Source organism: Oryx dammah, unplaced genomic scaffold, assembly GCF_014754425.2.
Source record: "Oryx dammah isolate SB20612 unplaced genomic scaffold, SCBI_Odam_1.1 HiC_scaffold_25, whole genome shotgun sequence".
Taxonomy (NCBI): Eukaryota; Metazoa; Chordata; class Mammalia; order Artiodactyla; family Bovidae; genus Oryx; species Oryx dammah.
In genome coordinates, this window is record NW_024070209.1 from 36,291,494 (window position 1) to 36,318,788 (window position 27,295).

Consider the following 27,295-nt stretch of genomic DNA (forward strand, 5'->3'; position numbering starts at 1 on the left):
CCTTGGGGAAGGCTTATACTTAAGGGTAAGTAAATCTGCAGATTTAGAAGAAAAGATATTTCAAACTTGTTGAAAAGATGAGGAAAACTGTGTCTTCAGAATTAATTGGTTTACCTAGTTTGGGGGCTTCCCAGGTGGCTTAGTGAGAACTCGCCTACCAATGCAGGGGACCCGGGTTCAATCCCTGGGTCAGGAAGCTCGCCTGGAGGAGGGCATAGCACCCCATTCCAGTATTCTTGCCTGGAGAATCACCACAGACAGAGGACATGACTGAAGCGACTCAGCACTGGCACTTAGCACAGCACTAGTTTATGGCAGAGCCCTTTAGAACCCAGGCACCCAAGCGTCCCAGCTTATAACTCAGTTTAACCCGCTAGACCCTAGTTTAATGCTGAACTGAAAAATCCGACCCACCACCTTTTCCATCCTCATCTATTTTGGTAAGACAGGCTAGACTTGAATTTTAGGATTCTGAAATTGAGTCATATGTCTCTTTTGCTTCCAGCTACCAATAGCAAAGAGAAAATTTTGCCATTGGAAAATTCGGGGCAAGCCATCCATGTGGATGCCATTTAAAATTAAAATGTGTGATATGAATTGATAGTAAGAATTGTAAAAAGTCTAATTAAATCTACCTTATGTTTCAAAGGCAGTAAGTTGATCTTATATATTATTACATGCTTTTATATCCTTTATGTTAAAAAATCTGCCATTTAAAGCTCTGAAGTATCCTTATTGTCCCCATATATCTTGTTATATACAGAAATGGAAAGATTTTGCTCAAATAAGCCAAACTAAATGCTTTCTTTAGTTTTGCAGAAGATTTTGTTGCTATTAATACTGCCTTCTTCTATGGCATATGCCAAAGGTATAGTTTGAAATTCTGTTTTTAACTCAGTGAAATATTTATATCTCAAATAAAGGGAGGGCTTAGAAGAAGGGACATGAAACTGATACTGATACAGACCATTTTAAGAAGCAAGTATATGAAGGGGCCAAGTCTCAGAAATAGCATCATCTTTGCTGAACAACAGAGTTAAGTAATATGTGAACTTTATCATTTATTTAGCTAGAAGAACTAAGCTTTGAAAATGAACCATCACAAGTTATGATTAATCAACTGTTTACAACTCAACTCTGATAAGAGTCAGTTGATAAAATGAGCAGGAGCAATATAGATACTAAAGGTTGATGTCACATACCAAGATAAAAAATTTCCCCCTAGGAAATGGATTTTAACCATGTGTGGTGTAGAAAATGATCCTATTAGACATCTAATACATGGACTTATAGCCTACCCCCCAAAAATCTGAAACATACTTTTAAATTGGCCAATCATCTTCTCGCATTAAAGTTCCAGAAAAATGGTGGGTTTTTTTTCTTTGCTTACTTTGGGTTTCTTTTCAATTTTTGTTTTTCTTAAGTAGGCATATTTAATTAAATATGCATATAGAAAAATACGTTTCACAAGTGCACAATTCAAAGAAGCACTGAAAATTGAATACACCCATGTATGTAGCATCCAGATCAAGACAGACATCTCCAGCCCTTCAGAATCTACCATCACGTTCCCTTTCAGTCATTGGGATACCAGCCCTTCCACCCTCTGCAGCTGTTGGGGAGACCATGATCATGGGTCTCTGATATTTCTGCCTATCTTGTGAGCAGAGATACTGCCTGCCTTTGTTCAGAGTATCTTTTCAAGCTTATTTAGACAGCCTTGAAAGACAACAGAGAATGTTTTTCTTTACAGGAAAGGGCAGTTTTGCTTAAGTCTTGAAAATATAGAAAAATTGTATTGCTTATTATTGTCTTTTATTATACTGTTTGATGGGACTTCCCTGGTGGCTCAGATGGGAAAGAATCTCCCTGCAATGTGGGAAACCCAGGTTCAATCCCTGGGTCAGGAAGATCCGTTGGAGAAAGGAATGGCTGTAGAATTCCATGGACAGAGGAGCCTGGTGGGCTACGGTCCAATGGGACCACAAAGAGTTGGATATGACTGAATGACTAACACTTTCATATTGTTTAATGAATTAAAGATGTCTCCCTTCAGTGCAAAGGGTAGGCATGTTCACTTCCCATTATGAAAGACTGGTGACCTAAACTCAGGTTCCTCTCCTGTAATGCCACCCAGTACGTGTGCAGGTGTCACCTGGCTTTCTTCATATTGCATAATTAGGAAGTAGGGGTCAAGAAGTCTATTGACATAGACTTTTAAGTTGTAAGGTTCTTTGTCTATGACTCAGCATCCATTAACTAGACAGACTAAAATAATAGTTTGTAAGCAGAATAAAATCTTAGACTCTTCACTGTTCTTTGTAGAATCACTATTTCAACTTCTACCACCATAGATTTGTTTTATCTGTTTTTAAAATTCATATATAAATGGAATTATACAGCATGTACTCTTGTGTCTGGGGTTTTCCAGATGGCGCTAGTGGTAAAGAATCTACCTGCCAATGCAGGTAGGTGTAAGAGACCTGGGTTCAATCCTTGGGTTGGGAAGATCCCCTGGAGGAGGGCATGACAACCCACTCCAATATTCTTGTCTGGAGAATCCCATGGACAGAGGAGCTTGGTGGGCTGCAGTCCACAGGGTCACACAGATTTGGCCATGACTGAAGCAACTTGGCATGCATGCACTCTTATATCTAGCTTCTTTCATCCAAGCTCATGTTTGTGAGATCCATTTGTAATATTTCATATAAGTAAAATTTTAAAATTTTCTCATAGCATTCCATCATGTGTCTATTTTAAAACTTACTTTTTCTGCTGTTGATGGATTCTGGGGGCAGTTCCCACTATTAGAACTGTGCTGTTATAAACACTTCCATCCATGTCTCTGTGAATATATATGTATGTATTTCTGTTGGGTATGTTCCCAGAGCTGGATCAGAGGGTGTGCATAGACACTGCCAATCAATTTTCTAAAGTATTTGTACCAAGCTACTCTTCCAATAGCAGTGTACATGCATTCTGATTTTTCTGTGTATTTTTCCACCCTTGCTATTTTCTATCTTTTTAGTTTATTTTTTTATACTGACATGCTTTTATTTTACCAACATGCAAATAAGGAAAGAAAAATATGCCAATGGTACACTTCCAATTTTACAGAGAAACCTCCCAAGTATTTCTGCCATTCAGAGAGAGAGATACATCAATTATTAAGTTGTTACCAGGATAAATTGTGAAGACAGTCAGAGCCACAAATTTTTGTGTGTTATTTTTCCATAAAGACAATAATTTCCAAAGTCTTCAGAGTCTGGCAAGACCAAGTTATTCAATTTTACTTCTAAAGATACAATTTTAACAGAAACATGTTAAAAATCATCATGAATATTCACTATAATTTCCATATTGTACAAGAAAGAGATTAGCATTCTTTTCAAATGTTCTCAACTAAAAGCAAAAGAAAACGTATACAGCCGCATCTTCCCAATAAACAGAAACAGAGAAAGTAATAGGGTTTTACTAAATACTAGTGAAATTAAGGGCACAGTATTAATCTTCCACATAATTGCATTGTTTGAATTTCTTTAAAGAACCCATCTTTCAGCAACATAGTTAGCATTTCAACTACCTTCAGTTCTCCCATCCCAATCCTGAGAAAAATATTTCTCCTTCCATCACCACTGACAAGAGAAGATATCCCTTCCTTGCAGGCTCTCAGCCAACCCAGTTTTCATTCTGGGCCCATATTTTCCCTGGGTCATTTCTGCCTCTGGGCGTCTGTTCAGTTTTCTTTCTTAGGGCGGCACTCGCCCCAGTCTCTTCAGTTCTCCCATCCATTCATTCCGTATACATCTACCTTTCTTCCAACTGTCTAGGTATTGCTGTAGATGGGTGAGGGCTGCGAAGAAGGCAGAGAGGAGTAAGGGCTCGCGTAGTCTCCTTACAGGACTCTCCCTGCCTCTTGAAATAGTAAAGACCCAAGTTAAACCGCCTCCTTGTGGCAGTCATTTTGGCTTGTCTCAGGTCAGATTTGGAGAGGGAAATGGCAACCCCCTCCAGTATTCTTGTCTGGAGAATCCCATGGGCAGAGGAACCCGGCAGGCCATGGTCCATGGGGTCGCAGAGAGTCGGACAAGACTGAAGTGACTAAGCACGCACACACAAAAACAGCAAAGCCTGCTTCTGCAGATGTTTCTGAGCTACCACTTTTAAAAAAGAGATAGGAGAGATATAAGAAAGACAGGAGAAAGAGAAGGGGAGGTGTTTGTCTGCCCTGGCACCGCTGGCTCTTCATCATGTTCAGGAGGAAGAAGGGAGACAAATGAAAGTAGCTAACCTTTGCATGGCTTTACTGGTTGAGGCTGAGAAAACCTGATACTTGTCAAGGACACCATCATTATCCTTGCCATGTAAATGAGTCTAACTTGTCCCCTCAACCACTTGCCTGACAGTAAAAGTAGGGTTCCTGAGTGATGGTAAGGAATGAGGAGAAATACTGGAGTGGGTAGCCGTTCCCTTCTCCAGGGGATCTTCCAAATCCAGGGATCAAACCCAGGTCTCCTGCATTGCAGGCGGATTCTTTACCATCTGAGCCACCAGCAAAGCCCAGAGGAGAAATAGAAAGGTCTTTTACATGCTGGCAGGAAACCTGGGTCTACCACCAATTCTGAAGATTCTTGTTTACCAAAAAACTAGAAAAGTGGACCTGACAAGGTCTAGAAAATGTTCATCCAGCAGGCGGCAGCCTAAGGTGGTGGGTGTATCCAGTTGCAGGCAGCAATAGGTAATCAGAGAAGCAGGAAGAGCAATAGGGTTGCATAAATCAGACCAAGCAGCCCACTGCTGTTCTCTCTTGACTTTATTTAATGCCCAGCAGTTGTCCACAGGCCATGTGCAGAGCAGAATGAGTAAAACAGGCTCTTAAACATAGCTGAAAATCCAGGTGGTAGTAACTAGACCAGAAGCCTTGGGAACAGTGTCCAAGCAGTGCCGACAAAGGCAGAGAAATCTACATTTGTTTGGCTTAGAAGGTGAGCCACCACGGTGCCGCATGTAGTATTAACACAGGACATCAAGAAGACCATGGGGAAGTGGAGCAGCATGGCCACGAAGGTCTCAGTCTTGAAAGCTAAGAGAACTGAACGTCCAGTGGAAGGAAGGTGTAGAAAGGTCAGCACAAAACCAGTAAAAGGCATACCCTTGCTGTAGCCAAGGCCCAGGTCGGGCAGGAGGTGGCAGGGGACCTGTGAGGAGTATTCCCAAGAGCAAAGGTTAGCCAGATTGGAACCCAGGGGGCCTGGGGGTCTCCACTGGTTCCCTTATCTGGAGAAGTCTAGCTCTATGGGGGCACTTCATCCAATAGGTAATATTGCAGTGCCTTTGGCCAGAGGTCCTCTCTGATAATCTCAGCAATCCTGTCAGACTCTGGAAGGCTGTTGTCTGAAAACCAGGCAAAAAAGCCACACATGAGGTCTTGGTTCCTATAAAGGAAGACCTGGGCTTCATGACCCGGGTCCCATATGAGCGGAGTGGAAAGAGAGACCACTTGGCCGGAGGGTGTGACCTCGTATTCCTTCACAAGCCACTTGTTTCTGAAGTATGGGTTTCTTCGAAAGAGGAACTTGAATTTATAGCCCATCCTAGGATGTCTGAGCTCCTTCACCTCCAAATTGGCTAAGTAGCTGAATACCTCTGCATCTCTGCCTCTAATCAGGGCAGATAGCTGCGGGTGGTTCCGAAAGGCAGTGACCCAGAAGCCGGGGATGTGCCGAATGACACGCTTCCTCCACTGGAGGTAGTGTTGACGCACGCGCCTGTACCTGCGCTCCACCCGGAGGAAGGCCGGGTCAGCCTGAGCGTTCCCAGCGTCCACTTCCAGCTGGCTGCACTCCAGGGCCTTCAGGTGGAGACCCTCACTCCGGGTTGGGGGCCCTGCCTCGTCCTTTGCCTCCTTTACCCCTCTGCGTTCCTCCACCACTTCCCTTTCCTCACCCACTGGCTTCTCCACTTCAACCCTCTCCTCCTGGTTCGCTGCTTCTGAGAAGATGGGGCCCCTTTCGGTCTTAGCTTCCGCAGCCTTCCCTCCGGCCGTCAGTTCAGACTCTGATCTCCCGGTGTCGCAGGTTTCTAGGGCCTTCTCCCCGCCAGTTTCACACTGAAAACCATTTTCCAGGCTGCTGTTGGCTGCCCCAGAGGCAGAGGCAGAGGTTGCTTCCCTGCCCTCCCTGGGTGGCCCGACCTCTTCTAGTCCCACTCGGGCCACTCCACGACCGTGAGCCCCAGCAGTTGGGAGCTGGGGAGTAGGGCTGGGGTCCGCGGGGGCCTGGGGTGCGCCCCCCTCCTCCGGAAGCAGGAGCGGTGGGAGCACAACAGTCTCCAGGCTGCCCTCACTCATCTCCACCAGCACCTGGGTTTCCTCTAGAAGCTGGCACTGCTGCGGTCCGGTTCTCCCAGGGCGTGGTCAGGAGTAGTGAAGGTATGGGCTTAGGCAGGAGGGATCCCTTGGCTCTAACAGGGACGCTCATGTAGGCCAGCCTGACCAGCTGTTTGTTGGCATCTGTTTCCTCACAAAAGACTCACTCATGCAAACCAGGGGATTGCGCCACCCACCCTGCAGTCTCAGGAGACCCACTCTTCAGCTTCCTGACACTCACCCCTCAGTCTGTAGACACTCACTCTCCATCTCATCTAGTCTAGTTCTGTGGGTTCTGCCAACCTTTTTATTCTCAGTATTCTGGTGCATGTGTGATATAGTCACACAGTGGTTTTAATGTGCAGGTACCTAATGTCTGAGGAATTGAGAATCTTTCACGTGGTTTTGACTTTACCATTTGGATATCCGCTTTGTGTTAAGTCTAAGAGTCTTCTCTCCATGTTTTCTATTGCATATTCTGTATTTTTTGTGTTGTAGGAATCCATCGTACATGCTAGATACAAATCATTTTTCAGATCTGTGTATTGGAAATATCTTCTCCCCTCTGAGTTGCTTTTTCACTATCGTGGAGAAGGAAATGGCAACCCACTCCACTGTTCTTGCCTGGAGAATCCCAGGGATGGTGGAGCCTGGTGGGCTGCCGTCTATGGGGTCACACACAGTTGGACACGACTGAAGCGACTTAGTAGCAGCAACAGCAGTTATGTCTTTTAATGAACAAAAGTTTTTAATCATATATTGCAATTTATCATTTTTTTCCCTTTAGATCAGTGCTTTTTGTGCCCTGTTAAGAAATCTTGCCTTTCTATTATTGTTTTCATTTATATCTGCAGTCCATTTGGAGTTGCTTTTTGCCAATGGTGTGATAGGGGTCAAGATTCATTTTTCCCCCATATGACTGTCTGAATGACCAAGCAGTATTTATTGAAGGGAACATCCTTTCCCCATGCATAGGGTTTTAAATGTTTCCATTAAAAGTGACATATGTCATTGGTCAGAGCTAGTCAGACAGTCTTGCCTAACTTTAAGGGGTCAGAGAAGTAAAAACCTTCCCTGAGACTGCAAGGAGAAGGAAGCTGAAAATACTGGTGAGCACTGTATCACTCATCATAGACTAAGCTGAGTAGTGTGTACAAGACCAGCAGAGTTAGGCCAGAGAAAGGAGAGAAAAGGTAATGATGAATATAAAAGGAGAAATTAACGAAAGACAATAAATAAAAAGTATCAACCAAAGATTAATAATAAAAGGAGAGAGAATAAGTAAACAATATTTGGAATGGAAAATATAGTCACAGTACTGATTTAAGGAAATATAAGGGAACATGTTGGACAAACTGTCAGTAGTACATTTTCAAACTTGGATGAATATATGAATTTATGGAAATACAACTCAACACTGAAATGCAGTGAAAAAAATAAATAGAAATAAACAGAATCAAGGGTTAAAAAAAACTTCCTACAAGATTAACATGAGGCTAAGTGGTTTGAGACAAATACTTCCTTAACCTTCAAGGAACACATTACTGTGTGCCTGTGGCATGCCTACTCCTATTTTAGGCTCTTAGTATATATATTATTAAACAGAACAAAGATTTCTTCACTCTTGGAGTTTCTAGCAGAGGAAAAAACAATAATAAAAAAGTAAACAAAACATATTAGAAAGTGATAAGTGCTACGGATAAAACAATACATAGTGTTGAGTAAGGGGATTGAGAGTTGTGGGGTAGGGAATTGGGAGCAGACTGTGGTTTTGAAAGGGTAGTCAGAGAAAAGGGCTTCCCAGGTGGCACAGGTAAAAAATCAGCCTGGCAGCACATGAGATGTGGGCTTAATCCCTGAGTCAGGAAGATCCCCTCGAGAAGAGAATGGCAACCTACTCCAGTATTCTTGCCTGCGAAATCCCATGGACAGAGGAGCCTGGCAGGCTACAGTCTCAGTTCAGTTCAGTCACTCAGTCATGTCTGACTCTCTGTGACCCCATGGACTGCAGCACACCAGCTTCCCTGTCCATCACCAACTCCCAGAGCTTGCTCAAACCCATGTCCATCGAATTGGTGTTGCCATCCAACTATCTCATCCTCTGTTGTCCCCTTGTCCTCCTGCCTTCAACCTTTCCCAGCATCAGGGTCTTTTGCATGAGTCAGTTCTTCACATCAGGTGGCCAAAGGATTGGAGTTTCAGCTTCAGCATCAGACCTTCTAATGAATATTCAGGACTGATTTCCTTTAGGATGGACTGGTTGGATATCTTTGCAGTCCAAGGGACTCTCAAGAGTCTTCTCCAGCACCACAATTCAAAAGCATCAATTCTTTGGTGCTCAGCTTTCTTTATAGTCCAACTCTCACATCCATACATGACCACTGGAAAAACTATAGCCTTGACTAGACGGACCTTTGTTGGCAAAGTAATGTCTCTGCTTTTTAGTATGCTGTCTAGATTGGTCAAAGTTTTTCTTTCAAGAAGCAAGCACCTTTTAATTTCATGGCTGCAGTGACCATCCACACTGATTTTGGATGCCCCCCCCAAAAAAATAAAGTCTCTCACTGTTTCCATTGTTTCCCCATCTATTTGCCATGAAGTGATGGGATCAGATGCCATAATCTTAGTTTCTTCAATGTTGAATTTTAAGCCAGCTTTTTCACTTTCCTCTTTCACTTTCATCAAGATGCTCTTTAGTTCTTCACTTTCTATCATAAGGGTGGTGTCAGCTACATATCTGAGTCTATAGTCTATGGGATCACAAAGAGTTGGATGTGATTGAGCACAGTCAGAGGAAACCTCACTGAAAAGATTTTGGCAAAGATTCAAAGAAGGAAGGATTTAGCTCGGTGGATATTCTAGAGAGGAGCATTCCAGGAAGAAAGAGGAGCTAAACAGAAGCCTTAGGACAGGAACATGCTTAGGGTGTTCAGGGAATAACCAGAAGGAGATCAGTGTGACTGGAGCAGGGTGAATGAAAGAGGCCAGATCAAGCAGCATATTACATAATATTGTAAGAAGTTTGGTGTTATTCTTAGTGATGTGGGAAACCACTATAGAATTTTGGGCAGAGGACTCAAAATTGGACGCATTTTGCATGGATCACTGGCTCCTGAGTGAAGAATAGACTATGTGGGGACAATGATAGATACAGGGAGATGTTTTAGAAGGCTATCAATGTAATCAAGGTGAAGGTGATACTCCACAGTGGATTTGGGTAGCACATATAGTATGATGGTAAAGCTGGCATGATTTCATGGTGAACTGGATACAGGGTATAAGAGAAGGAAAGAAGTCAAGGATGATTACATGAATTTTGACCTGAGCAACTGATAGGATGAAGCTGCCAGATGCAGATATAAGGGATGTTATGATAGAAGAGACCTTTGCGGGAAAATCAGAAGTTGCTTTTGGACATGTTAAGTTTGAGATGACTTTGGATGAGAGTTGAGATAACAAGTGGGCATTATGAGACTGGAGCACAAGAGAGGTCTAGGGTGGGGATACACACTTGGAAGTAATCAGCACACATGATATTTAAAGCAATATTTAAAGCTGGATGAAATCACTAAGGATGTGAGTAGCAATAGACCAAGCCCTAGGGGCTCCAAAATTACAAGGTCAGGAAGAAGGGGAAGAACCAGCAAAAGAGACTAAGGGGAGACCAGTGAAGGAGGAGAGAATCTGAAAACATGCAGTATACTGAAAGCCAAATATGTAAAGGGAAGTTCGACTGTGTGATGTGGTGCTGATGGGTCAAGTAAGATGAGAATTGACCAATGGATTTTACAACAAAAATGATGAAGGTCAGAATAGATTTTAAGGGGAATGGGAGGAAAGAAATTGGAGACTGTGAATATTGATACTCTTTTGAGGGATTTGCCCAGAAGGGGAATAAATGGAGTCATCACTTGACAAAACCTGTTTGGGAGGAGTGGTGGGGTGACAGCTTGGCCGTAATGGCTTTTAATTTATGTTTTGGCTGTGCTGGGTCTTCGCTGCCACGTGGGCTTTTCTCTCACCGTGCTGAGCAAGGACTGCTCTCTGGTTGTGGTGTGCAGACTTCTCACTGCAGTGGCTTCTCTTATTGAAGAGCACGGGCTCCCAGGTGCATGGGCTTCGGTATTTGTGGCTCGTGAGCCCTAGAGCACAGGCTCGATAGTTGTGGCCCACAGGCTTGGTTGATCTGAGGCATGTGGGCCTGAATCCCTCCTTGACCAGGGATTGAACCCACATCTCCTGCACTGGCAGGTGGATTCTTTACCACTGAGCCACCAGGGATGTCCTGTGATGTCTTTAAGAGAAAATCCAGGAGGGACAAAGTGAAAATAGCAAGTATATATGAACCTTGAAGTTTTGCTCTAAAGAAATGGGATGATGGCTGGTGGAGAAAGTGGCTCCAAAAAAGGTTTTTGAAATGGGAGAAAAAGAAGTTTGTGTTCCTGCTGATGCAAATGATTCAGCAGCGGGCAAAAATTCATGATGTAGGAGAGAGACAGGAGAATCATTGGAGGGACGTCCTTGAATAGGTGAGAGGAGATGGAATCTAGTGCCCAAGTAGAGGAGGAAAAGTCAGCCTTTAGTTGGAACATGACAAGGCCACTGTGGGAACCAGCAGGAAGGCAAAGTATGAGGGTGTAGATGCTGTTTGGTGGGTAGAAGTGATGATGGAATTGATGAAATTCTCTTCACATCGCTTCTGGGTACTCGGTAAAGGAGAAAGCAAGATTCGATTCAAGTGCAAGAGGGGATGAGGTAAGGGGCAGAAGGATTCTGGGAAGAGACAAGTAGGAAATAGTTGTCTGGAGAATCAAAGAGTGACAGGATGATGACATATGCTGTGATTGTCAAACAGCATTAAGATCCTGAATTTAAATGAGGCACATCAGTGTAGTTGTGAATTTTTCTGCAACAACATTCAGTTTACAGGTGCAGCATGAAGAAGCAGAGCTGGATTTAGCACTGAAGCATGAAGGACAAGAGAATGATTATAATCATGGATCTGAGAATCTAAGCTAGAGCAATAAAAGACGTAGGGGTGGGGGCAGTGAAAAGGTGGCCTGATCAATGGATCGCAATGCCCAGGGAATCGAAGGGTCCCTGGGGTCAAGTACCAAAGGAAGCTACAAGAATAAGAGATAGTGGTCTGAGAGTGGACTGCAGGAGATTGGCTAGGACTTGACTCCTCCATCCAACTAGGCCTCTGATGAGGTACTTTGAGGACAAGGTCATTGTAGGGGAGGACATCAGTGAACCAAGCGGCCTGGGTGGGAAGGATCACCAATGTGCATACTGAAATCACTGAAAGAAGTGAGAATAAGCCAGTAGCTAGAATCCTTGAGAAATGAGGGGGAATGACATGAGCAGCAAGCATGCAGGGCATTAGGTGATCTAAACTGATGTCAAGAGATTTAAAGCTGGGTCTGTATTTTAAGGTTAATTATCTAACATCACCACCTTTGGCTAAATTAGTTAGAAGGCAGGTACCTTTAGAATTTCATATTAACGTCACAGAGCCTGTATTATATATATTTCCTTAAGGTGTTCAGAAGAAAGTCACATATATAAGCTGATCAAAACCAAGAAATGTGTATGTTTTTTTAATTGGGAAATTAGTAGTGATAATATTCTTTGAGTTCAGTGTGAAATGTTATTCTCTTTGGGGGTCTTTTATTTTTCTTGTGTCCTGCAGTATGGACTGGAAACTGCTGAAAAGAACAAAATATGATTTTTATTTTGGGCTTGAAACACTCTGACTATAAAAATTTTTTTTAAGATGAGTAAAGAGAGCTAGTGGGCTTCCCTGGTGGCTCATAAAGAAGCTGCCTGCTAATGTAGGAGACACAGGTTTGATCCCTGAGTTGGGAAGATTCCCCTGTAGAAGGAAATGGCAACCCACTCCAGTATTCTTGCCCGAGAAATCCCATGGACAGAGGAGCCTGGCAGGCTGCAATCCATAGGGTTGCAAAGAGTCGGACATGACTGAGTGACTTAACAACAACAAAGAGAGCTAGTACAAAATCTCAACCAGAGACAGAAAGAAGCGGGGTGGGGGGGGCGGCAGCAGAAAAGAGAAAGAATAGAAGAAGAAATATGAGTAAAGAAGGAAGGTGGCTTTTTGAGGGGAGTGCAGTTTAGCTACAAATCTGCACATCATCGAATTGTGAAGTGTTTAAATTTTCTGGGAAACAGAAACAGCATGATGTTTAAAAAAACTAAACTTAATATAAGATGAATGAAGAGAGCCTGTGAATTGTATAGTCTTATTTTTCTTTGACTCCTCAAATATTGTTGTTTGGTTCTTAGTTGTTTTGAAAGGAATCTCTTTCTTGACCTAAATTCTTTAAACAAGTATGTTTGTTTAGTGACTTAACATACAGAAATATTGTTCTTCAGGCTAGGCCACCCAGTTTAGAAAGCCGAGGGCTTCAGTGCATTATGTTAAAGACTCAAAAGAGTGTTGGTACACAAGAGAAGGAAATGTACACTTTGTTAATTTCCTCTGTTTCCCAGAGAGAGACCATTAAACTGTGTTTACAAAGGACATGGTAAAAAAGAAGTTTTGAGTGATTAACCAAGTAGCTTTATAGCTGCAGTCATCTCTGCTGCCTCTTAGAACTAGCATATAAATATAGAGAAGTAGGGAGAAAATATCTGAGTTAACAGGGTGTGGGTAATGATTTACCCTGGGAAAGTTAATCATTATGATTTAGTAGTTTTCTACCATTATAGCACTGACAGAAAGCAAATATACATTCCAGTGCCTAATGTAACTGTAAAGAGGCTGAGGTCTGTGTAGGGTGGGGGGTAGAGCTAGATGGCAGGGGGAACCAAATCAGCCAGGGACACACAGAGCCATTTCAAAAATTTAAAATATGAGTCAAAACACTATAAAAAATGTTTATAATATCTAAATGTTAAACATACATAATCATTCTAGCCTCAGATAAATTAAAAATAATGAAATTGATACTATAGCAAATGAATAAAATTTAATCATGAAAAATTGAAATAATATTATTGGATCTTTAAAAAATAGTGTGATTTTAAAAAGCAAAGTCCACTGATAGAGTCATCATTGCAATACAAGTGTCGTTTTGGCATAGAAATTTCCAGCAGGTTTAAAAACTCAGACTCTATACTAGGTGCAGAATGGTGAACAGAGTTTTGCTCTAATTGCTGTTAGCGTTTTCTTCTTAGCTGTTATTTTATTTTATTTTATTTTATTTTTTAATTTGCCAGATACTCTTTTAACGAGAATTATAAAAAACCAAAAACATTTTTTTGCAAACTGCTTTTTAAACAAATGATTTGCTTTTAATTACAAATACTGTGTGAGACGATGCCTTCTTTTGCAAAACCAATAAACACAAGAACAAATTTTAAACATATGTGATTTGTCCAAGATATGTGGGGGCAAGAGGGAGCCTGATTTTTTTTCCCCAGTATTTAAAAAAAAAAAAAATCAGTACTCCCTAACCTTACAAAGAATAAGTTTGAAGGTATGACTCAACTGGAGAAGAGAGGGAGATCATTTTATAGCTGCTTTAACTAGTTTCTGACAATTCTTCTGATGTTATGTTTCCTTTCTGAAACTCATATCTTCACAAAACAGTTGAATTTAAAATATTTCTAATAAACTGATTAATGGGGAAAAGAAAATATGTAATGAACACATGTATAAATTTTACCATCAACAATTATGCATATCAAAAAGACACTAACTTTAAAAGGTACCAAAAAAAAAGTGAGGAAAAACCTGAATTACAGAAAAGAAAGTCAAATTTATTTAATGAAAAACTAGAATTAATAAAAATTAGCAAATACACACAGAAAAAAATATACACACTCAGCAGCACTATGTATTGACTCACATAGGGGAAAAGCAGTGGTCCAAGACCACTCAACATGGCTTGTCAGTTAAAGGAAAAAAAAAATCCAAACACACTCACACACACGCGCATACACACACACACAGGCACACAAAGAAACAAGAACCCAGTATTTTTCAACGGTACACTCAATCTACAACAAACACAAATTCAGAATTATTTCACAATGCTTCCTTTCTTAATACAAAAGATGCCCATCTTGGGTGTGTGTGTGTATATATATATATATATTTATTTATTTATTTATTTATTTTTCAGTGGTTTACTGTTGACTTATTTTTAAATATATTAGTGTTATTACATGCAACTGTTTCCTGTATTTAACAGCCTTTCCTTTTATTTACCTTCATGTGTCTAGCTTCCACCTACCACAGTTTTTGGTTGGTAGGCAGACAGGTGCCTTATTCTCTGTGAAATCAAATGCAATGGTTTTAAACACTGGCCAGAAAATGTCTGATTGCCATTTCAACACATGGAAATAGTTACATTGATGCCTAAATTGCCATTTTCTGCAAAGAGCTGTGCAATGCTGGTGTCAAAGACTAGGCAGTCACTATTCATAATGGCTGTTGCAATTCCCTCATGAATAGATCGAGGAGTGGCTTCCCAAGTCAATCGCCGCCTATGACCATTTAGCTCAAGTCGATAAGCAAAATTTTCAGCTTGCTTGCATGTTCCTATCAGCTGTACAATTGCAAAGAATTGCTGGTGACCATCATATTTTTCCTGCTTCTCCAAGACCAACATGAAGTGAAAGCCGAAACAGGACTGCATCATCACCCAGTCTACAGCACCAGGAAGATTAATGTCTGTGGCAAGGAAAACTATGTCCTCTCCCTGCAGGGTTGTGATGGACTTATGCTGATGCATCAGATGCGGCATGACAGCATCCAGAGAGCCTTGCCATTTACAGGAAGCACCAGGGCACGGGCAGGAATAAGGCCTAAACTCACAGAGCTCTTCGTGGTCTGCTTTTTCTGTGTGTGGCAGAGTTATTTCACATCCAGAAGAGGCGTATTTACAAAGGAAAAGTACTGAATTGGCCACTTTCTCCATAGCCAAGTTGCGAATGGATCCCAATGGGCCCCGGCAAGTTGGACAACATGTGAGCTTTGGGCGACAGTTGCTGAAAACCAGATGGCCACTCTGGCACTGGAGAATAGGTGGCAGCACATAGTCGAAGCAGACCGGACACTCAAAGAGGCTCGCCAGGTCATTGTTGGAGGCAGTCGTGCCCGTCAGGGCAGGCACCCTCTGAGACGGCACACACTTTGAGGTTCCAGTAGGTAATGCTGTTGCAGTCTGACGGCTCATTTCTTATGAATTGGTGGATTCTTTTAAACTGCAGGAGTGCCCAGGACAAAGTGTTGCCTGAAGACGCCACAAGTCACTTACAAAGTATCAGAAGCAACTTCTGTTTCTGGAATTCTCCAACTTGATTTTCTTGGCTAGGTTGGTATCTGCTCTCCTGTAGAAAAGTTGAAACTCTTAGCTGTTATTTTAAAATAATTTCTCTTTTTGATTTTTTTCTTTAGGAATAGCAATATTTTTATGCTTTAGCATATTATATCCTCACTGCATCCTATGAACTAGATACTATTATTAGCCCCATTTTACAGATAGGCGAACTGAGGCATAGAAATAACAAGTAATTTACTCACAGACACATTGTTGTTGTTGTTCAGTCACTCAGTTGTGTCCAGCTCTTTGCGACCCCATGGACTGCAGCACACCAGGGTTCCCTATCCTTCACTGTCTCCACAGTTTGCTCAGACTCATGTCCATTGAGTTGGTGAAGCTGTCCAACCATCTCATCCTCTGTCGTCCCCTTCTCCTTCTGCCCTCAATCTTTCCCAGCATCAGAGTCTTTTCCAATGAGTCAGCTCTTCGCATCAGGTAGCCAAAGTATTGGAGTTTCAGCTTCAGCGTCTGTCCTTCCAGTAAGTATTCAGGGTTTATTTCCTTTAGGATTGACTGGTTTGATCTCCTTGCAGTCTAAAGGACTCTCAAGAGTCTTCTCCAGCACCACAGTTCAAAAGCATCAGTGGACATATATAGTAAATTACAAAGTTGAGAAATGAACCCAGATAACGAGACTCTAAAGCTCTTTCTGTTAAACACTACAGGGTATACTCTGAACTTTTCTCAGCCTCAGTTTTCTCATCTATGAAATATGGTCAATAAATCTTCTCTCTAGTGGTGGTTGTAACAATTATAATGTGGGCTTGCGTAGGGAAGATGTTGGTGCTGCCTTTATCGGTTTCTGAATTGTTTAATTTCTTAAAATGAGCATGAATTATTCATGATTTTTTAATCAAGAAAAATATATGAAGGCCTATCAGAGTGTCTGGCACAGAGAGGCACCCAATAAAGTCATTATTATGTCTGAAAGCAAAGTCAGAGTTTCCGTTTAACTCAATAGGGATTTGTCATCTCCAGAAGCTTAGGTGCAAAGGGAAGAAATAAGATAGGGGAACAGCTAGAGGAGAATTCAGGTTACAAGTTTTTACTTGCCAGTGAGTAGAACTTGTACATCTTGAAGTAAGGTCTGAGAACCAAGGGGAGGAACAGCGCATCGGTCGAGGCAAGTGGGAATTAACTGATGGGGCAAAGTCCCAAGGAATTTGGGGTGAGGGGTGTCCTTGAATGAATTAACTTATTTTGGAGATTAACAGTGTCCTGTTAGTTGACAGGCCCCATTTTCTTTTTTTAAATTAACTTTTATTGGAGCATAGTTGCTTTATAATGTTGTGTTAGTTTCTATAGAACAGCAAAGAAGCCCCATTTTCTAAGGTAATAAAAATACCATTTTGGAAAATGAGAAGGGAATTTAAAAATAAATCTATAGTTTTCCTTATTTATCTACCTGGTTCTGGGGGCCGTGAGAATAAGTTTTCTGAAGAGAAGACATTAGTTTATTTTTCCATTTGTGGCTTGCAATGGTAGAATGATCGCTGGCAAAAGAATATCTTTTCAAGCAGCTTCCCTTGGTGTAGGTCAGGGGGCAGCAAGAGGAGTTATTTCTGCAGCTGGAAAAAAGGTTCAGAGCTGTCTTCCTGGAGTCGGCTCTCATTTCATAGTCTAAAATAGATGTGAAATACTGTGCTATTTGGGAATCAGGGCCTATTCATTCTAAGCACATCTGTTGGTAGCTGTTGAAATTCAAATAAAATCAAATGAAGTCCAAGTAATGTTCATGTTATACTTATCAATTTCAAGGAGTGTTAAAAAACACATATACAGAAAACCTACACTCCAGTCACTGACAACTAAGACACAACTTGGAAAGCTTTGATTTTCTGCCAACCATAGCTACTTTGAACCTTAGCCACCACATTTTAATTCCTTTAAAATGCCCCTTCTTCCCTACTTGAACTTTTCAACTGAGATTCATTTTCATTTCAGAAGTTTAAATATGAACTGTATCAAATAGTTCGGTATTTTGATTCTGATGATTCCACAACCTTCAGTAGTGAAATGAGATGGTTAGACTACTAAACTCATAAAGCCAAGATTGAATGAATGCATTTTGCTCTGTCTTCTCTCCAATTTTAGTAAATAAAAAATTTCAGTTAGGTGCTGTGATTAAGGAAACTTGGTATCTCTATCAATTTATACATGACTCCAATCCATAGGGATTTAAGGCATCTTTAAAAAGGCAAACACAGGACAGAAAAATAAGGGAAATTCCTTTTTTCAATTAAGCCATGACTCTTTGATAACAAGATCTGACCTATCAAATGTATTGAAAGAAATAGAGTCATTTTAAGGTTGTGAGTGGTAGTTTTTTAAGAGTTAAAATTTTGATTAGTGTTTCAGGTACCATATTTATATGTCTTTACATGGGAATTTACAGTGTTCCAAGTAGGTATAACACCCAAGTACATTACATGAATTATCTCCTTTAGTTTAAATCTCATAATTACCTTATGAAGTATTATTTTTTCCATCTTACAGATAAAATAAGTTTCCAAGGTTTACAAGTAAGTAATTTGCCCAAAGTCACATAACTGAGTCAAGATTCAAAGCCATGTCTATTGTTCTGAGTTATTAACTCAAAAAACTGTGGAAAATTCTTCAAGAGATGAGACTACCAGACCACCTGACCTACCTCCTGAGAAATCTGTTTGCAGGCCAAGAAGCAACAGTTAGAACTGGACATAGAACAACAGGCTGGTTCCAAATCAGGAAAGGAGTACATCAAGGCTGTATATTGTCACCCTGCTTATTTAACTTACATGCAGAGTACATCATGCAGAATGCTGGGCTGGATGAAGCACAAGCTGGAATCAAGATTGCTGGGAGAAATATCAATAACCTCAGATATGCAGATGACACCACCCTTATGGCAGAAAGTGAAGAGGAACTAAAAAGCCTCTTGATGAAAGTGAAAGAGGAGAGTGAAAAAGTTGACTTAAAAGCTCAACATTCAGAAAACTAAGATTGTGGCATCTGGTCCCATCACTTCATAGGAAATAGATGGGGAAACAGTAGAAACAGTGAGAGACTTTATTTTGGGGGCTCCAAAATCACTGCAGATGGTTACTGCAGCCATGAAATTAAAAGACACTTACTCCTTGGGAGGAAAGTTATGATCCACCTAGACAGCATATTAAAAAGCAGAGACATTACTTTGCCAACAAAGGTCCATTTAGTCAAGGCTATGGTTTTTCCAGTGGTCATGTATGAATGTGAGAGTTGGACTATAAAGAAAGCTGAGTGCTGAAGAATTGATGCTTTTGAACTGTGGTATTGGAGAAGACTCTTGAGAGTCCCTTAGACTGCAAGGATATCCAACCAGTCCATCCTAAAGGAAATCAGTCCTGAATATTCATTAGAAGGACTGATGCTGAAGCTGAAACTCCAATACTTTGGCCAGCTGATGTGAAGAACCGACTCATTTGAAAAGACCCTGATTCTGGGAAAGATTGAAGGTGGGAGAAGGGGACAACAGAGGATGAGATGGTTGGATGACATCACCAACTCAACGGATGTGAGTTTGAGTAAACTCTGGGAGTTGGTGATGGACAGGGAAGCCTGGTGTGCTGCAGTCCGTGGGTCGCAAAGAGTCGGACATAACTGAGTGACTGAACTGAACTGAAATCTAAATTATGCCTTATACATAGGAGGCTGTGAAAAAGAAGATCAAGGACTATAAAAATAAATAGAAATATACTAGAACTTACAAAAAGTAAATTCACATGAAAAAGGAGACATTTGTCCAAATCCAGGCAGCTTTAAAGCAAATATTATGGTGAAAATACAGCATAAGGAAGACAAACAGTATCAACAGCACAGAACAAGGCTCCACAGACACAGGTGTGGCAGAATCACACACTCGATTCTCAAGGTGTGTCCTTGCGTTCTCTAGTGCCTTCGGGAAACATGAGTGGTCTCTGTAGGGTTCTGGAGCAGTAAAAGATTATAACTTACCATTTGACACTAATACTCCTGGTTTCTTCTAACTCTGTGTTTTCATCTGTATGTAGAAAAATACAACCAATGTTAGAATCTGTAATGTTTAATGATTAGTATTGTTCACCTATTAGTATAGGGGTTTCCTTATTCCTTCTCAATTAACAGAAAAATTATTACCCATGATTCCACTATTCTTTGTCAATAGTGATTTTCATTGTTGCCTTTTTTGATGTGTATTATAAAGCAGAATTATTATTTGACTCCTTCCACCATTAAATAATAACAATTTTAAGTTTTCATAATTCTAATGACTGTATAACAGTCTATTGAACTGTTATTTATATTGGGCATTTTTTTTGTTTTTAGTATTTTGCTATTATAAATACCCTTCTAAGAAGTGATTAATGTATACAGTTTACTTGTATTTCTTCATAAGTGAATTATATGTTTATATACTTGGACTATCTCTTGAGGTTTTAACATTTTTGAAATTTGAGTAAGTTCTTTATATATTATATATAATACTGTTCTATCATGATCAATACAGATACTTCCAATTATGTTTCTCTTCTTTTAATTTTGTTAGTTTTTTATGTTAGAACCATTGTTTTACTTGATGTTGTTGAGCTATTTATTTTTTCCTTTGTGATTTTCTTTACTGCCCTAAGCTTTTCAAAGATACTATTCCTCTAAAGATTTCATTAATATTTGATTTTTTCCTCATAACATAGCTCTGCTAAGAATTAAAGCTAATATTTACTCTTTTTAATCCACTAGAGGCTTACTCTTATAATGTGTTATAAGAGCTTATCTAAATCACTTTTTGTTTTGTGTTTGTTTGCCAGTTACCCTGGCAATTATTAAAGCATAATTAGGCAATTATGAAATAGAATTAGGCAATTTTTAAATAAATATTATCTTTCTTAATTATGATAGTTATATGATACATTAAATTTATTTCTATATGTCCCACACTTTTTTACTTTAATCATTTAATTATTATACTTTGTTTTAGAATTTGCTGGGAACTAGATCAGCATCATAACTTATGGCATGTTAGTGCAGAATTTTAACATTTAACAAATAGTAAATTTTACTTGGTAAAATTTGTTTGCCTGTGATAACAATATATATCTCAATTTGCTCATCTTGTTTTATACATTCTAATATACCTTTATAGTTTTCTTTATATATGACTCATAAGTCTTTAAATCTTCTTTATAAATGTCATAGGCAATTCTGTTAAATTTGTCCACCCCATCTTTTTTTTTTTCAGAATGGAATTTATTTCCTTTTTATTATGTTATTGAACTGGCTGTTAAGTTATTGAACTTAAAAAAGCATCTAATTATGGTAAATTCATTACAAACCTGATCACATTGATAAACTCATGGGATAATACATTTAAACAGATTTCTTAGGACTTCTATACATGTAGTGCTTTCTGCAAATAATGAGTTTTATCTTTCCCTTTAATGTATCATTCCAAAGTGAATAACAGTTTCCTAAATAGCAGTTTCCATTTGTGAATTAAAAGGCTGAGCATTAGGCTGAGAGAGAGACTTGAATCCTTCTGTCAGACTTAAATCCTACTGTCAATTCCTCAACTAAGAGAGCCATCTAGCAAGCACTTTCTGTGGGTCAGGCACCATACGAGGCAGTTTACATAGTCCATCTTGCCTGAGGCTTAGAATAGATATACTATTAAATATCATAGGTAAGGGAGCTGAAGCTGAGCAGGTATGGCTGGCCTATGCTAGGCCCCCAAGAGCATTGAGAAATGGAATATGGAAGTGTCTAACTATGGTAGTCTCAGTGTGAAAGGCCATGGTTTGTGGTTCTGGAGTCCTTGACCTGGCAGGTTTTTCACTCCTTGTGGAGCCCTGGCAACTGAACTTTAGCCAAGGGCCTGAGAAACTAGGGAGGCATGGAGAAGCTGCCTCAGCTTGCCTTCATCCTTATCTTGTACGTACACTTCAGACTTTCTGCTTCCAGGTCACACAGTAAACATGAGTGAGAGCAGTCCTGGAGGAAGTCTGTGTTCCTCTTCGCACCAGCCTTTCAACCCAGATCAGGCTTTTGAGGTCTGGCTCAGCTCACTGGGCTAAGTAATTTGTCCAGTATCATCAGTGAGTAATGGATAAGTGACTTGCTCCTTAGACGGTGGTCTTGTCATTTTCCCAGTGATTCTACGCCAGGGGTGTGGCTTGGGCAGGTCATTTCACCTTTCTGCCATAATTCCTTCATCTGTACAGTGCAAAAGTCAGATAATGATCCAGTTCTGACAGGCAGACTGTTGTTGAATACATCTTTCACTCTTCTTCAAGACTGTAAATTCCTCAAGGACAGACTATTCTTTCTGTGTTCTTGAATCACTCTTCTTACTTTGCACATAACAAATGCTCAATGAATATTTGTTGATGCAGAATGAGTGCATCGATCAATCAACTGAAGACAAGAGTCTTAATGCTCTTCTCACAGGAGATCTTCAGTGCTAGAACACAGGTTCCGGTAGGGTCATTTCACCCTGCAGTTGTGGAATTTTTTTTATAAAGGTAGCATTTGTCACGAACCTCTTTATAAGAAGATGCTTAGCAGCGGTCAGCTTATCTTCATCTGAAAAGAACACTTGAGGTTAGGAAAGCAGAGAGCCTAGAAAGGATTCACATTGGGAACTGTGGTAAGTAGACTGTCCTCTGACAAAGCTGTTTTGGCTGTTTTTATCTTTGTGCTGCTGTCTAGCAACAATATGACAAAGCTGTGACTATTCAAATGTAATCAAACTAGAACCTGTCCAAAATCTATTCTGAATAAATGATGAACTATGGGGAGCAAATCTTAATATCTCTGGGCATGCAATAGAAAATTACCAAAAATTTATGTTCCTGTAATTTAAACACAGTGTTTCAAATGCACCCTTAAAAGATACAATTATATTACTTGCATATTAATTAATAGCATGTTCTCTTTTTATGCCAAAAAAAAAAAATTCCAAAGGAAGCTACCCAGCCTTCGGGAAGAATAGAATCTGTGGATTTTGTAATTACTGATGTTAAACTTAAAATCTCATTGTTCAGTTCAGTTCAGTTCAGTTCAGTCGCTTAGTCGTGTCCGACTCTGCGACCCCATGAATTGCAGCACGCCAGGCCTCCCTGTCCATCACCAACTCCCGGAGTTCACTCAGACTCTCGCCCATCAAGTCCGTGATGCCATCCAGCCAACTCATCCTCTGTCGTCCCCTTCTCCTCCTGTGCCCAATCTCTTCCAGCATCAGTGTCTTTTCCAATGAGTCAACTCTTCACATGAGGTGTCCAAAGTACTGGAGCTTCAGCCTTAGCATCATTCCTTCCAAAGAAATCCCAGGGTTGATCTCCTTCAGAATGGACTGGTTGGATCTCCTTGCAGTCCAAGGGACCTTCAAGAGTCTTCTCCAACACCACAGTTCAAAAGCATCAATTCTTCGGCGCTCAGCCTTCTTCACAGTCCAACTCTCACATCCATACATGACCACAGGAAAAATAATAGCCTTGACTAGACTCATTAGTTAATATTTCTAAATCTTTATGTCTGAAAACTTCTGAGCAGATGTCCCAACAACTTTCTTGCCACCTCTCCATTCCCAGCCAAAGAGGGGAGGGAGAGGAGACCTATACTGCCAATAGTTACGAAGGTTATTTGTGAAAGAAAAATAGGAAGTTGCAGTATGCACATGTGTCTGGCTTTGTCTCTTGAGCTTCGCAAAGACCAGCATCATACTGAACTATAGAATCACTGCTGTCTAAGACTAAAAGAGAAATCTAGGGAAATGAAATATCTTTGTCAAAAATTACTGAAATGTCAAATTTTTTAAACTAAGCTTTTATATATTAATGAAAGGAAACATATGGAGGGAAAAGCTATAAGGAGTCAGTTTTTTATGAGCCTTAGTATTGCTGGAAAAGAAACCATTACAGAGACCAGACCAGTTTCTCTAACACGAATACAAAGGAGAATGACGTCATCATAGCAGCAGGTTTGTGCTGCCACAGTAAAGATCATTGATGGTGCTTTCCATATCCTTTAACTAAATCAAAATAGCTGCATTCAGTTGCAACCTGAGAAACAGGCAATAAAGTCACACATGACTTTACTTTCTTTTCTTTCTTTTTTTTTTTTTTTTACATATTATACTTCGTAATAGTGTCTAGTTTTATTGTCCCAGAACAGGAAAAGGAAAACATCAAGTTAATTAAATTTTGGTAGTAACTTACTCATCATGTGCATAATTTTTACATCATCAACAAGAAGAGGTACAGGGCTCAGTTATAGAAAATGCCATGGCAACCTGAACTGAGATGGTCCTGAATTCTCTAGACTTCTTTCAGGCTTCCTAATATTAAAGTTCTGTGCAAGGTAAGATATGAAAGAAGAAAAAAAAAAAACTCCTCATCTAAGCAACCTTGATCTGAATAAATACACCGATAAATTTTATCTCTGTGCTAGAACAGCGTGACTCCACCAGGCCTCAAGGATTTCCTGTGGACCAAGTTCCAAGTTCTAAAGTGGTTGTCTGCTTCCCCCTCCTGCCCTTTCTCCAATGGAATCCTGCCAGATGATATTGTGCAAAAGTGATAAAGTCACTTCAAAAAATTTTAAGGAGGTTCATGACTGTGTATATATAACTGTGGAAAGGTTTATGAGTCACAAAATACTACAGACGTAAAGAGTCTGCCTGCAACGCTGGAGATGCAGGAGACAGGGGTCGACTCCTGGGTCGGGAAGATGCCCTGGAGAAGGGAATGGCAACCAACTCCAGTACTCTTGCCTGGGAAATCCCATGGACAGGGGAACCTGGCAGGGCTACAGTCCATGGGGTTGCATAGAGTCGGACACGACTGAACGACTGACACACGCAAAGTTTATTTTGACCTTGAGTTAAAAGGATCCAGCTCTACTGGCTGACTTGCATGGGGCTACTCTTCTTTATTTACTCGAAGTAAATTTCAGATCAGCCCTTGAATTAAGTGAGCTCAGCTATATTCTCTAAAAGAGAGCCAGGCCGGTGTGAACCTGGACCCGAGTTTACTTACTCAGTGACATCTGGCCGCTTGGATCTCATCATCTGTCGCATATCTCACCATATGTCACTCCCAACCATAGGAAACTGAGCATCAGCTTCGTGGGGCAGCGTGACAGAGGTAGCACTCTCATAAATATATTTTTAACAGATCTAAATTTTGTAAGTAAACTAATACCACTTGACTATTTTTAACTTCTGGTTTTAGATTAGGAAAGAAAACCATTTTAAAAAATTTTCCCTAAAAATCTTGGAATAAGATAGGAAAAGAGACATCTTCTCGTGCTTTATTTTGGCAAGTGCTTCCTGAGGCTCTCACCAGGAGAGGCTGATGGCTCTCAGAGTGTGGAGCAGCCATGTAGGGATTTAACAATAACAGTCCTCTTTCTAAGGATACCAAGCTCTGGAAAATGACTGAGCAGATTATAGAATACACTAGATTATCCATTTAGGAGAATTTGGCATGTCAGCCTGTGCTGTTTTATAATGAACATACAAGCCCTGCCTGGTTTGTCTAATACAGTATTTATAAGGACAAAGTAAGTTCCAAATTCAGAGAAGGCAATGGCACCCCACTCCAGTACTCTTGCCTGGAAAGTCCCATGGGCGGAAGAGCCTGGTAGGCTGCAGTCCATGGGGTCGCCAAGAGTCGGACACGATTGAGCGACTTCACTTTCACTTTCCACTTTCATGCATTGGAGAAGGAAATGGCAACCCACTCCACTGTTCTTGCCTGGAGAATCCCAGGGACGGGGGAGCCTGGTGGACTGCCGTCTATGGGGTCGCACAGAGTCGGACATGACTGAAGCAACTTAACAGCAGCAACAGCAAGTTCCAATTTAATGTAATTTCTTATTAATATTTAGTGAAAGTAAAATGCAACATTAAGCATATTACTAGCTATATTCATTGTAACAGTTTACATAGCAGTTGCTATGGGTTCTGTATTTATATATCACACATCTTTTTCTGGAAAAAAATTGAAGCTGAAACTTAAATAGCTTACATGTTTGCTCTTTTTTATCCCTCATAGGAGAAATTTCTTTAAAGAAATTATAAATATCTAGGTATACTGTTTTTAGTATTTACTCCCTCTAATCTATCCTCTACAGGCAGCTTGACTCTTCATTCAGAAATACAACTCGGTTCGCATCTTTACAGAAAAAATTCTACATCCTCAGCAAGCTGTACAAGACCCTCCACCATCTAGCCACAGCCTCGCTAATCCATTTTAATCTATAAGAATCTCCCACTTGTGTTGTATGAAAGGAGAGAAGGTTAGCACACTCTCCTAGACAAGAATGGAAGAGGCCCTTGGGCCTCACAGCATCCATATGGTTAAGGCATTGCCACCTACTTCGTGGCATCTAAGAACCACTGTTTAAAGAAAAAACAGTCTCCTACTCAAATGTCTGGTATCTCCATGTTGTTAGTTTGGGTACTTTAGCTACCATTTTCCTTTGTTAATAACATGTCATAAATATGTTAGTCTAACAGTTTTTCAATATTATAAAACTTACTTACACACAGGGAAAAATCACTCCTTATTACCATGTTGGAGTTAACATGGGTACTTTCCTGGTGGCTCAGATGGTAAAGAATTGGCCTGCAATGTAGGAGACCCAGGTTCCACCCCTGGGTGGGCAAGATCTCCAGAGAGGGGAATGGTTACCTAATCCAGTATGCTTGCCTGGAGAATTCCATGGACAGAGGAGCCTGGTAGGGCTACACTCCATGGGATCGCAAAGAGGCAGACGTGACTGAGTGACTAACACACGTCTTTACCTATAACACACCTTTAAAGAGACAACACCATTGGTAAAATATTGCATAGAAGTTAACTCTGGATGTCATTACTTCCCAAGAAGAGACATTGCCAATAAAATTTCAGCATTCGTTGTACTGACTTTGATCACAGTTTATATTTTGATCTGTGTTCAGATTGTTCTTTCCCATAGGAAAGGGAAAAATAGTTTTTATTCTCTTAGGCATTTTTCAAACACATTTGTAATCTTTTTATTAATTTAAAATTGATACATATCCACTGGAGAATTTTGAAAATAATTTGAAAACAAGCAAAGAGAAAAGAAAAAAAAAACTGCCCATATTTCAGGAGATATCATTACCACTTTGTACATCTTTCAGATATTTTTCCATGTATATTTTCCTACAAAAGTGTGGTCATACATCTTGTTTTGCAACTTGCTTTTATAAAACAATACCATATTACAAACATCTTTATCAATAAAAATTCATCTTAATAATTGTAACAGCTAGTAGTCCTTTATATGAAAATACAGTCATGTACTTACATTGCTAATTATTGGACATTTAAATTGCTTGAACTATTTTCTTGTTACATACAGTGGACATTCTTGAGGCAAAATCTTTACCTATATCCTCAATGATACTTTAGGATGAGAATCACTGAATCACATTTTAAAAAGTAATTTTTATTACAGTATAGTTGATTTACAATGTTAGCTTTTGCTGTACAGCAAAGTGAATCAGTTATACATATATCATTCTTTTTAAGATTCTTTTCCCATGTGGGTTATTATA

The 27,295-nt window shown here is 40.2% G+C and overlaps 3 protein-coding genes and 1 non-coding gene across 5 annotated transcripts in view; 2 read left to right on the forward strand and 2 right to left on the reverse strand.

Moving 5' to 3' along the window:
- ACYP2 (acylphosphatase 2) overlaps positions 1–27,295 on the forward strand; it is a 183,347-nt gene that overhangs the window by 123,519 nt on the left and 32,533 nt on the right. The window lies entirely within an intron of this gene.
- TSPYL6 (TSPY like 6) lies at positions 5,294–6,486 on the reverse strand. The gene has a single exon (XM_040224831.1). It carries the CDS (start codon positions 6,347–6,349, stop codon positions 5,294–5,296), a length of 1,056 nt encoding a protein of 351 aa, XP_040080765.1. The 5' UTR covers positions 6,350–6,486.
- LOC120851813 (E3 ubiquitin-protein ligase SIAH1-like) lies at positions 14,494–15,573 on the reverse strand. The gene has a single exon (XM_040224832.1). It carries the CDS (start codon positions 15,571–15,573, stop codon positions 14,725–14,727), a length of 849 nt encoding a protein of 282 aa, XP_040080766.1. The 3' UTR covers positions 14,494–14,724.
- Positions 25,989–26,116, forward strand: LOC120852366. The gene has a single exon (XR_005718546.1). It is a non-coding gene; the product is annotated as a U6atac minor spliceosomal RNA (small nuclear RNA).

What these genes read in the sequence shown, in the direction of transcription:
- TSPYL6 (XM_040224831.1), bottom strand. Translation starts at nt 6,349, where the DNA reads ATGAGTGAGGGCAGCCTGGAGACTGTTGTGCTCCCACCGCTCCTGCTT.
- LOC120851813 (XM_040224832.1), bottom strand. Translation starts at nt 15,573, where the DNA reads ATGAGCCGTCAGACTGCAACAGCATTACCTACTGGAACCTCAAAGTGT.